This window comes from Oreochromis niloticus, linkage group LG5 (genome assembly GCF_001858045.2).
Source record: "Oreochromis niloticus isolate F11D_XX linkage group LG5, O_niloticus_UMD_NMBU, whole genome shotgun sequence".
Classification (NCBI taxonomy): domain Eukaryota; kingdom Metazoa; phylum Chordata; class Actinopteri; order Cichliformes; family Cichlidae; genus Oreochromis; species Oreochromis niloticus.
The window spans coordinates 30,504,787-30,516,724 of record NC_031970.2 but is presented as its reverse complement, the minus strand read 5'-3'; the positions used below and the strand labels follow the sequence as shown (position 1 = coordinate 30,516,724).

The following is an 11,938-nucleotide window of genomic DNA, read 5'->3' as shown; positions in this document are numbered from 1 at the left end:
GGCCTCAAGGGCCGGTGTCCTGCAGGTTTTAGATGTGTCCTTGATCCAACACAGCTGATTTAAATGGCTAAATTTGTAATGAACTAATCATTTGATTCACGTTTGTTGACCCAGGGTGAGATCTAAAACCTGCAGGACACCGGCCCTCGAGGCCTGGAGTTCCCCTACCCCTGATGTATGTTTATTGGATAAGTTAAACAACCCTGTCCTCTACCATAACGACAGCAAAACTCATTTTTAACCGCTAGCTGCTGGTGAGTTTGTCAGTGGACACCTCTGATGTATTTGGTCTTAGCGTTTAACACCAGCAAGCCCGCTTCCAGTTTTACTTAGTTTAACTCCACGCTCTTGCGTTTGTAACTAGCGGTGTATGCCGACTGAGTAAAGAAACTACCCCCTGTTTTACACACAGCTGCAAAGAGGTGTGGCACTGCGAATCTTATAAAGTGCACAGGTGCTTTCCATCATGCACATTGTGGATTAGTTAAGGTGTGCGTGGCTTCTTACTCTGTAGGTTAAGTTTGGTCTGAAAGCAAATTTTTACTGCAAGCATGAGTGCCGGAGGAACTCCTTACATTGGCAGTAAAATAAGTTTAATATCCAAGGCACAGATTCGTTATGAGGGCATTTTGTCTTCTGTGGACACAGACAGGTCCACAGTTGCTTTAGCAAAAGGTAGGTTGATGCTTTACAGGATGTGGCTCGAGGCTGTGTTGACTCCTTAGTTTTCTGCATATTAAGTCTTAAACAAAATTTGCTGGAGTTTAAAAAAACAGCTGACTTGCTTTATGTCATTTCAACATATTTTCCCAGTTAAATCTTACGGCACTGAAGACCGGCACACGGATAGACCAGTGCCACCCAAAGATGAAGTTTATGAATTCATAATCTTCAGGGGAAGTGACATAAAAGATATTACTGTGTCTGAGCCACCAAAACCACACCATGGACTTCCTCGGGACCCTGCTATTGTTCAGGTGAGTAGGTGAAGGAGATTTAACTGACTTAATTTTGTTTTCTCACTGTAGATTTATTTGACATTGATAGAAAGTTTCATAAAAGTTAATTTCTTTCTTTATTGTTGTGGGATCAGTCATCAATTGGCAGCTCCTCTGCAATGTATCACCCACGCTGGAGTCCTTACAGAGACATGATGCCCACCTACAATCAGCTGGCTGCTAGCTCTCTACTCAACCAGCAGTACAGTGCAGCACTGGGACTAGGTACAGAGTTCTTCTCAATATAGCAGAGAACTTGTTATATATTTGTGTAAATCTGGGTTTCCAGCATGGAAAATGGTCTTGCACCACTAGGCTTCTTTCTACTCTCTCAATTGTAGGACTTTCAGGCCAAGCCAGAAGAGCCCCTATGGTTGAACAGGCTGTCCAGACCATGCCTTTGGCCAGTGCTGCACAGAAAAAGGGAAAGACTACAACCCAGCCACAGAACAAACCACTGGTGCGTCCAGTTCAGCGGTCTGGACAGGCTGGTGCCCAGGTTCAAAAAGAGAATATACCCACCAGTAAGCGGACTTTAACAGTGAACATTTACTTTCACAACAGTTGACTTCATTGTACTGCTTTTAAGTCCACCACAATAAGGAGAAAGATTATCATATATCATTTTAGGCCAGGCACCATCTCAGCCAAGTGCTGCCTCAGCTGAAGGCCAAAATACTGGAAACCAGAAACAAAGGCAGAGACAAGGTATCCACATTTAAAATGTGCATTGTAAGCTGCTAATTGCTGAATGGCAGTAGGTTTGCTTGACTCCTTCTGCTGGAAAATTAGCTGCAATTATATTTCTAAAACAAAATTTTGCCCATCTGTCTGGAAGCATTAAATTACAAAATGAAATGTCATACTAGATGAACTGGTTTGAGAACCAGTTTTAACTGTTTTGCTGTTTCCTTCCCCTCTAAATGCTTATTTGTAGGCAGCCGCAGGTCCAGGAACAGAAGTAGAGGCCAACTAATAGTGAAAAACACAAAGGCTTCAACTTTGGCATTTGAGTCAGATTTTGATTTTGAAAGTGCAAATGCTCAGTTTAAAGATGATCTTACGAAGGAAAATGTGGGTACGTTTTAAAGATCACCCATCAATTCAGTTTTATTTGAGACGACACAAACTGAGCTGAGTATATACATGTATTTTACAGTTGAGGAGTCTTGGGAAACCCAGGACAGCCCTCCTGAACAGGAGGAGGAACCTCTCAGAGATAAGTACTATGACAAAGCAAAGTGTTTCTTTGATAACATCTCATCAGACCTCAAGCCCAGGTGACCTAAACAGTTTATTTGTCATATTTGTTTTGTGAAGCTCTGTAATATACTTACCGCCACCACACAAAAAAATGTGCCTTTTAGGAGGACCACCTGGGCCGAGGAGAAAAAGTTGAACATGGAAACATTTGGAGTTCCTGGTCGCTTCCTGAGAGGCAGAGGATTCAGGGGGCGTGGACGCAGAGTGCTGAACGCCACTGAGCAGCGAGCGCTTCCAAAAGTTGGTAGTGGCAGAGTGTGAAGGATTTCCTTTTTGTTAAAACTGTTGTAAATACTGTAGTTTTCTACTTGTTTAAGAGGGACCTCCTTGAGTTCAAACCTCTGCAACAGCACTCAGTGAAGATTTTTTTTTTGGTTTTTGTTTATCCCAAACGCAAATTTGTATTTTGGATCCTTACATGAAATGGGAGAGCAGTTTCTTTTAATCCAGCAGCTGTGCACTTAAAAAAAAAAAAAGCGATATTGTTACTTAGTTTGGAACATGCGATGTGGAATTTGTGTCCTTTTTTTTTTTTTTTTTTTTTTTTAAATGTTTGTATAAGTTTACACGTACTTGGCTGTCCAAATGTAATCCAAATGGGTTACGGAAGATGGGTTTGTCAAAATGGACAACTGTACTTTTGCGGTTTTGTTTTTTCTTCTTTCCCCAGTTTGATATGAAAACTGAAGACGCATGTGGCACAGTAATAAATATGTGATTAACAATATGGCTCTCTCGTAGCATTTCTCCTGCAGAAGTGGTCGCCACAAACCCTTTTTAGTCTATCCTCCTAAGAGAATATAGGAATTGAATGTTCTTCCTCGCACTTGGAGCAGAAATGTTTACTATATGTCGTAATATCTTGAGTCCTGTCGTTGTGTTGGGCTGCAAATAGAAGTGAGTTGGTGGCACATTGGGCCCAGATCTTCCAGTGTGTCCTGATATGAACAGCCTTCAGAAATGCTGATCCTATTCAGCTCTGAGGTGGCATTGGAGTCCCCCTCTTGTGCGTAGATGTGAAGGTCACTGTCCAAGTCCCCTTCTTTCTCCGGGAGGGAGGTTGTCTTCTGTAAAAGGTGGCACATGCAAATGTGCCAGCAGTGATTATTTTTTCTGAATGATGCATGTGCATTTTTTTTTTTTTTTTTTTTTTTTTTTCAATAATGCATCATAAAGACATAATGGACTAAAGACTACCAACCTGATGAAGCGGCATGAGTTCAATAGACTCCGTAGCACAGATCAAGTTTTGTGATTGGAGGACGTTCATATTGCCCATGTCTTCCAACTGCACAAAAAAATTCACGTATTTCTTCATCTCTGACTTCAAAGTAAAAATTACAAAGATCTCTGGTGTTCTACCTGATGGCTGCTGTCATAGCCAGTGGTTATTGGAGAATTCCCGTCTGACTGAAATTTGAATAAAAAGAAACCATTTAATATTTTAAGATCCATTTAAAGACATCCTAGATCTTCTGTGGGTGTGTACAACCTGGTTCTGAGGGTAGCTGTGCTGGTAGGACAGGCTTTCTTTTCTTAAATTCTCACATGGTGAGTTGATTTCCTGTTGGAAAAGGGTGACAAGACCAGGAGGTGATCTACAGAGGAATCTGTTTTTACAAAAGTACATGCTCCATGGAAGAAGGACCTACCTTAGGTTGTGAGTCCTTGGCTGTCATGCATATAGAAGCCAGTTGGTGAAACTTTGGACCCAGAACTTCCAGTGTGTCCTGAAATGAATCCTCTTCAGAAATACTGATTGCCTCCAGCTCTGGCATTGTGTCTGAGTCCCCTAGCTCTGAATAGATGTGAAGCTCATCGTCTAGCAAGTCCCCTTCTTTCTCCCAGAGAGAGGTTAGCTTCTGTAAAAAGCGGAACATGTCAAAAGCAAATACAAATATACCTGAAGTGATTTGTTTTTTAATGGTACATGCTCATACGTTTTTATCAATTTTTTTAAAAATAATGCAGCATAGGAGATGTGACATACTTAAGACTACCAACCTGATGAAGCTGCATGTCATTAGACTCCGTAGCACAGCTCAAGTTTTGTGTTTGGAGGACGTTCATATTGCCCATGTCTTCAAACTGCACACAAAAGGTTCACACATTTCTTCATCTCGGACTTCAATGTAAAAGATTACAAACACAAACCTCTGGTGTTCTACCTGATGGCTGCTGTCATAGCCAGTGGTTAGTGGAAAATTCCAGTTTGACTGAAATTTAAAGAACACAAAGATATAATTATTTTAAGATCCATTTGTAAGACATCCTCGATCTTCTGTGGGTGTGTACAACCTGGTTCCCAGTGTAGCTGTATTGGCTGTATTGGCTTTCTCTTCTGAAATTCCCAAAGCGTGGGTGGATGGACCTCTGTGTAAAATCCTGTTGAAAAGGATGACAAGACCAGGAGGTGATCTATAGAGGATACTGTTTATCACACTTTCAAGGGATGCTTTTACAAAAGTACATGCTCCATAGAAAAATGACCTACCCTAGGTTGTGAGTGTAAGCTGCGAAAACTGCCAAAAGTCTGAACTTCATTCATACCCACCATTGCTGAATATCTTCCATTTCTCATCCCATTCAGTGGAATATGGAAATTAGATTGATTAAATTGCTCCATACAAACGGGTTCTTCCATAATAGTGACAGGAATCTAACGAAAAAGAAATGGTTTATTGATATTTGCCTTAAAATGAGTCATTGGCATGGTTGCAAATGTTTCTAAACAGTGACCTCGCAGTTGTCTCCTGGTGCCTCAGTGTTTGATTGGAGGAGGATTCCTCCAGAACGATCTTCAGGCTCCATAGTGATGAACTCTCTTTTGGACGAGATGGTGAATGTCAACAGCAGCAGAACTGTCAAAGAGTAAAATAAAACTTATACTGGGTTCTTAGAGATGTTAGCACACATATCACAGTTCTCCTACACTAAAGTAAATGCTGTGTTCCTTACATAGAAGTAGTAAGAGTGAAGAAATTATTATGCATAAAGCATAAGGTCCAACTTTTATTTCAGAGTTCTGGCGAATTTGACAGTTTGGTGTCACAGTGCAGTCACATGCAGTCACACTGAGGTTGTAAACTTTAAATGCTCCCTGCATGTCAGAGATCTTTAGATGAATTGTATGTTGACCAGGGTACACACCGGGCTCCTTCACCAGACCAGCTGTGTCACCTTGAAGAAATGATCACAAAATAATAGGATATTTTAGGAGTCTTGGCTTTTGTGCTTGTTTTTCTGTAATATGTCACTAAATACACGAAGGATGTTTCTACCATAACCAGGATTCAATCTCCATTTTCCTTCAACATTTCCCAACAGTTCAAAAGTGAAAGGCCCTCCATAAGGTGCTTCATCTGGGTCAAAGGCCTCGATGTTGGTGGTTGTGGGGGCATCAGACACACACACATCCAGGCTGTCCACTTTTAGCTGTGGCACGTTGTCATTCTGGTCAGACACATGGATATGTAGTGTAGCTGTTCCTGTCATTGGTGGTATACCTGTCCAAGATGCAATAAATCTAGTAAAAATAGCTTAGATTTTTTGTTTGTGTTTTAAAAGTCAGAGTGTGTGTTTACCTTTGTCAACTGCATACACCAAGATGGTGTAGATGCCGTTAACAACGTGTGGAGATTCTCTGTCGGGCGTCTTTATCATTGTGATGTCACCTGTGACGGAATTCACCGTCACCCAGCCAGCAGGATCATTTCCTACCTTGTAACTGTGGACAGATTCAGTGCACTTAGACAGAACTGAACAGCTTCAGATCAATGTTCAGAGATGTTTAATTAAATAAATCGCTTACACAAATTCTTTGGAATAACTGGAGTCAGGATCCACAGCTGTCACTTTATCAACCCAGGTTCCAGCGGGTACGTTCTCCATCACCATGACCTCTTTCAGGGTCACGTTGAACTCAGGAGGGTCGTTGGTATCCTCCACGTTGATGGTGACTTTCACAGACTGAGGTTCAGCTGCACCCGAGGGATCATGGCCTTTAATGGTGTCAACTTTCCAGAGGCCTGAGGGCGTCCTCTCTTTTACTTCACAGGAGTAATACGGTGCCTCGTTTTCCACTGAGATCAACAGCTCCCTCTGTGCCCCATTCTCAAAGTCTAAAGGCTGAAATTATACAACAGTGTTGCAAAATCACTAAATTTTTATTTGTGAAATTCAAAAAATATTGTCAGCATAATTATATAAAAGCATAATAAATTACAGAATGTTGTTGTAATGAATGGCATGTAGTCAAACTCCACTTACTTTAACTACTGTCAGGATCCCATCATTAGTCTCTAAGTCTGTTAGTATCTCAAAGTTCTCTCTCTCGTCACCATGTACGGTGTATCTGGCTCTCCATGCAGAGGTGTGAGGGGTGTCTTTGTCTGTCACATGCAGCCTCAGAGGAGAGACCCCAGTCTCACTCTCTTTCACTTTACCAGTGCCCTGTTATTTGAATACAGAGTGTATAAACCTGTAGAAGAATTTTCCATTGCTAATACACAATTTTTAAAAGTATACATTTTTTCTTATGTGTCTATGCTGATATTATAATTTATGCAATTATGGAGTCAGTCTGGTATATTCACAATATTTATACTCCTTGTAATACATTAAGCAGATATGATTTTATAAAATAATGATTTGGTGGTTATGTGAAGTATGGAGCAAGCTAACTACATACGTTTTTTAAAGCAATAGTGTGTAAAACTGTGACTGCTTGATGTCAGTAGATTGCAGTCACTTGAGTTCTGTTTTATTATCCTTCCCAATTCAAGTCCATGATCATTAAATTTAGTCCAGCAACTTTCTCCTTCTCAGATGTGAATACACCCCAGAGTTTTTCCATATCTGTGGAAGGCTGTCAGTACAAGGTTTACCTTAGATGTCGACGTCGGGTAAGAAGTATTTACTTGTATTTACTCTGGAAGATGCCTTAAAACTTTGTGAAGGGAGTTCCATACGAGTTAGTGAGAAGAGAAGCTCACTTCTGTTCTGTCCAACGACAGCCATGCTGAGATGAAATGTTGAGATATGCTGGTGTTTTTCTGTCGCTAATTTTTTGCCACTGTTAGCATTTGTTAGCTACTGTTAGTGGCGTTAGTGAAACTTTCTTTAAAGTGAGTGTAACTTTGCTGTACTCTGACACTTAGTGAATAAACTCTCATATGATGTGAAAATGCACTCAAACTGTTTATTAGAGGGAAACAGAGAGCTTTCACAGCTTTCACAATAAGCAAATCTGCTTCTATGCGTTTTTAATGGATTAAATATGAGTTTATGAGAAAGTATTAATTTGTTGAAAGGCATAAATAGACAATAATCTATATATTAATGAGAATAATATCCATTTTTTCTATTATAACATAAGAAATTACTGACTGCACCTTTAAAACTTAAACTCAGTGGGAATGCAGTATAAATATGAGTTTATATTTATGTTTGACTAACCACCAAGGTGTCTTGCCTTCTGTTCTGTATACACTACACATCAGTATCAGATTACAGGTGTAAAACTCCTGAAACTGGTGCTGTTTGGAGTTTGCAACACCAATTGACTGCCTACCGTTTGATCACTGAAGACAGGAAGATGGTTGTTGCCATCCCGTACATGAATTACAACAGTGGTTGAACTGGAGAGGCTGACTACTTCACCATGGTCTATGGCCTCCACCATTAATGTAAACTTCTCAGCCACCTTAACACAAGCAAATGGAGACTTTTCCATTAACAGACTAATAGAATAATAATGTATTCACAGTGTACATAGATCATAGTGTATCCTATACATTTGCTCCTACAGTAGTTAGACCATTATGCACAAAGCTTACGGGTGTTTTTTTGTATTACAGGAATGGTTTTTTTTTATTATAAGGAAACCTTTGTGATATTTGTAAAGAATCTGTTGTTGCTCAAAGTAAGCATGCGCATTTGCATAAATACCTCAGTAAGTTTTAGTTACTCAAGTAAAGAACTAGCCAAATCGTTCTCCTTACTCATCTTTAAAATGTTTCGTACTCCTGATATATCAACAAAAGAGTCTCTTACCTCATGATTTAAACATCCTTTGAATGAGATGTTTCCAGACTTATCAACGAAAAATTCAGTGTCTCTAACATTTGGAGACACAGATTTGATTTCATAGTGGAAGGTTGAGTTTAGTGTTTTGCTCTCGTCTATGTCAGTAGCATGCACTTTCAAAATATTGGAGCCTATTGGGAAATAAAAGCACACACACACACAGGGCTAGATAGATAAACACACAGACATGACTCATGACACTATGGTGGAAATAATTATTTGATCCCCTGCTGCTAACTTAACTTTGCTCACTACATTAGAAATGAAGAGCCTCTTTTCATTTCTGATGTAGTTTTATTTTAGTGGAACGCGACAGAATATCTACCAAAAATCCAGAAAAACACATCACATTAAAAGTTGTAGGCACACAGATTACAATCAATCAATCAATTACAGATCCTCCTGATCTCAGCTTGCTGTGTATATAAAGTACACCTATCCTCAGAATATTTCTTTCATTCCAGCCTCTCCACCACCACAGGCAAGACCAAAGAGCTGTCAAAGGATGTCGAGACAAGAATGGGCTTGTAGTCCATTCTTGCCCCATGCAGGTGGGCTGGAATGGACTACAAGCCCATTCATGTCCCCGACACCTCGTTGAGAAGGTAACAAGTGGTGATGCAATTGTTCAGCAATGGAAGCAGTAAAAAATGACCAAAATGCCATTCTGTCACCATTAAAATGAAACTATGATAAAAATTTGATTCATTTGTAGGTGAGCCAACTTACAGAACTAGCGGGGATCAAATAATTATATGTATATATATATATATATATATATATATATATATATATATATATTAATATTTATTTATTTATTTTTACCTTGTGTGTTTTCCTGATCAACAGTAGTCTCATACAGACTGTTCTCAAAGCGTGGTGGGTTGTCATTGATGTCCTTTATGAAAATCTCAAGTCGTAACCTGGTAACCTGTCTGGTGTCAGTTGACACGTCCATCTTTCTGGCCTCACATATTAGCTAGACATTAAATGATACCATGAAGACTTAGTTACGATAGAAAATAAATAGTAAATATTGTGATATATGAGATCTATAACATGGAAAGATTATCATTAAGTGGTAAAGTTCTGTTACAAGAAGTATAAATAATTTTAAAGATTTGTTTCAGCCTTTTTTTTGCAACCAAAGTAACAAAATTTTACATTTCTAATATGAAATCAGGTAAAGCTTCTGATGATATACTGACAGAAATGTGAAATGTAAAAACTTTTGGTTAACAATGAGCATGAGCATGCTTAATCTGCATTCTCATTAATAGTAACTACTCCACAATAACAGGTGTTCACTCTCACTATAAATAATTTATACATGAACAGAAAGTCTGTGGCATCACTATATGTTGGTGTTTAGCGAGTGTTGATTCTAACCTCAAGTTTTTGCCACTCCTCATAGTCCACAGCCTTGTGGACGTACAACATGCCAGACTCTTTGTCAATGGAGATGACTCCCATCGGCGCCTCATCCACCCCTTCTCCATAGAGTTTAAAGTTAAGTCGATTTTGCCTATCAATATTCACCTACAACACAACAGCAAATGTTTGCAAATGTAAACGACTGTTTTGTGATTTTAAATGTATCACTGATTTTATTGCTGTGAACCTGGGCATGATTAAATAAAGAGACGTGCGAATATCACAGCAATGCAGGTGTTAAATCAGCTTTAATCAATGAACTGATTATTTTTGCATTATTAGTATTAGTTTTTTGGTAGCTACATTAAAAAAGTTCACCTGAAAATTACATTCACTGTGCATTTTATGCCACCAAAAAATACATTTGAAACATAAAAAGCTAAACATAAAAGTTAGGGGGTTTTTTCTGTAATTTTAAAGTCTTTCAGTTTATGAAATTTGGAAATGGACATTTTCCGGTTAAATGTCTCACCTTGCCCAACTCATATGGGAATGGCCCTGGATAACCCTCCTCAAGCTCAAACGAGTCAGTAGTCCATTCCCTCCTGTGACGTCTCAGCAGCTCTGAGCTTCTAGCACCTGATAAACAATAAACCTGGAAGGCAAACAGTCAGTCAAAGCAGGAATGTTAGGGGATGGGCTTAGGGTGAAGTTGTAATTTATGCGTCTGGGGTAATGAACTTCTTAAAAGCTCACTGTTGCATAGTTGGTAAACCAGTTTTGATAAGGTGCGCGCACACGTATTTCTGCAGATATGCAAAGGTATTCCGAGTATAGCGTGATAAGAGAAATGAACCTGTTCAAAAGGAAGTCCCAGATTTGTATCGCCGACAACAAAACATTAACTCCATTTTAAGCAATTACAGAAAACGTTTTCAAGAATTTTGCCTTCTTAAAAGATTTTGTGGCCATACGACACAGATGAAGAGATCCATTAGGGCACGCAGTATTTGCGCACATAATTAGCATGTCTGACAAAGGAAAAGTCAAAGGAATACAAAAGTAATTGTTGCTACGTACCAATAAAAAGAAGCAGCGCATGATCTTTGTTCAGTGCAGTCAGCTCAGAGTGAGTGAGGACTGACTTTAGAGTAGCAAGCCCAGCCCTCTGCTTTCCACACCCACATATGCAACCGTAAAATCCTGTTTTTGTGCGAGCGCGTGTGTGCGCACGCGTGTTTCTATGTTTGTGTGTGTGTCTGTTTACCTGCCTTTCCATGGAACAGATTGTGACTGACAGCTGAAAATCAAAATAGGACAAACTCAGTCTAACGAGTAAAAGCCATGTTTTGTGCCTTTAGTTCCTTGACTGCTTTTGTTTGACGATAGGTTTGTTATGTCTAAATCTGGGTCTAGTGCTAGTTAGTTGCTGTTTTATATTGATGACCTGTTATCTCTTGTGATTTGTATTTAGTTCTACCTTCCTACTCTCATGGTCTGTGTTTAGTTTCAGCCGTCCTCCCACCTGTGTCCTCTTCCCATGTTATATGGTGTGTTTTTGTCTCATTTTCCACTTGTCCTTTGTCCCATGCTCCGTCATGTCTGTGCTTCTCCTTGTTCTGTGTGTTTTGTCGAAGTTTCATTGTGTTGGATTCTTTGTTCGTAACCTGCAGTTATTTTGTAAGAGCTCATCATTAAAGCTGTTTTTTATACTGTTTTTTATGCATTTTGGGTCCATCTCCTTCCTGCCACACAGCGATCCTCGACAAAAAGCAAAAACAAAAGAGTTTGTACAACGCTAAACAGCTTGAAAGTCAATATTTGTTATGACCACTTTTATTTTTCAACAGTCTAGTTAAGATTTCTTGTAATTTTTTTACTAGTCCTCAGGAATAGTTCTCCAGGCTTCTTGAAGATCATTCAAAGCTCTTCTTTCAATGTTGGCTTTCTCTCTGTCAAGATGATGCCACACTCCTTCAATAATGCTGGGCTCTGGGGAGGCCAATCCATGACTAACAGTGGAAATTTTTATTAAGCCTGACAACTGGTAGTCACGTGGGGTCCGGAGCTCTATAGCCTTCTGTTCCCATATGGAAAAGATATATATAAATCTTATAAAGTTTGTATCTGTCTTGTGTGAAACTTGTATGAAAACCATACAAGAGTGAAAACAGATATAAGATCCCTTGAAAAATTATATAAATGAAACTATGTTT

The 11,938-nt window shown here is 39.3% G+C and overlaps 2 protein-coding genes across 8 annotated transcripts; one reads left to right on the top strand and one right to left on the bottom strand.

Moving 5' to 3' along the window:
• The first annotated feature begins 458 nt into the window (after positions 1-458).
• LOC100702707 (protein LSM14 homolog B-B) lies at positions 459-2,523 on the top strand. Of its 2 annotated transcripts, none has more exons than XM_005450221.4 (8): positions 459-675; positions 814-977; positions 1,094-1,223; positions 1,340-1,522; positions 1,629-1,706; positions 1,936-2,072; positions 2,158-2,278; positions 2,366-2,523. In XM_005450221.4, the coding sequence occupies exons 1-8, from the start codon at positions 552-554 to the stop codon at positions 2,395-2,397; spliced, it is 969 nt and encodes a 322-aa protein (XP_005450278.1). In that variant the 5' UTR covers positions 459-551; the 3' UTR covers positions 2,398-2,523. The 2 variants fall into 2 exon arrangements, with proteins under 2 accessions (XP_005450278.1, XP_025763234.1); XM_025907449.1 differs by having other exon boundaries at positions 1,936-2,076.
• A 113-nt stretch (positions 2,524-2,636) lies between these two features.
• On the bottom strand, positions 2,637-10,938 carry LOC100701354 (cadherin-like protein 26). 6 transcript variants are annotated; one of them, XM_005450218.4, is made up of 21 exons: positions 10,803-10,938; positions 10,255-10,377; positions 9,738-9,887; positions 9,174-9,327; positions 8,316-8,479; positions 7,834-7,965; positions 6,531-6,713; positions 6,073-6,389; positions 5,846-5,988; positions 5,543-5,767; positions 5,220-5,441; positions 5,001-5,122; positions 4,756-4,920; positions 4,560-4,646; positions 4,430-4,477; positions 4,266-4,349; positions 3,914-4,123; positions 3,754-3,825; positions 3,624-3,671; positions 3,463-3,549; positions 2,637-3,328 (listed from the first exon to the last, which is right to left on the bottom strand). In XM_005450218.4, the coding sequence occupies exons 1-21, from the start codon at positions 10,821-10,823 to the stop codon at positions 3,107-3,109; spliced, it is 2,979 nt and encodes a 992-aa protein (XP_005450275.1). In that variant the 5' UTR covers positions 10,824-10,938; the 3' UTR covers positions 2,637-3,106. The 6 variants fall into 6 exon arrangements, with proteins under 6 accessions (XP_005450275.1, XP_005450276.1, XP_005450277.1 ...); XM_005450219.4 differs by having other exon boundaries at positions 2,637-3,325; XM_005450220.4 differs by having other exon boundaries at positions 4,816-4,920.
• Between the last annotated feature and the right edge of the window lie 1,000 nt (positions 10,939-11,938).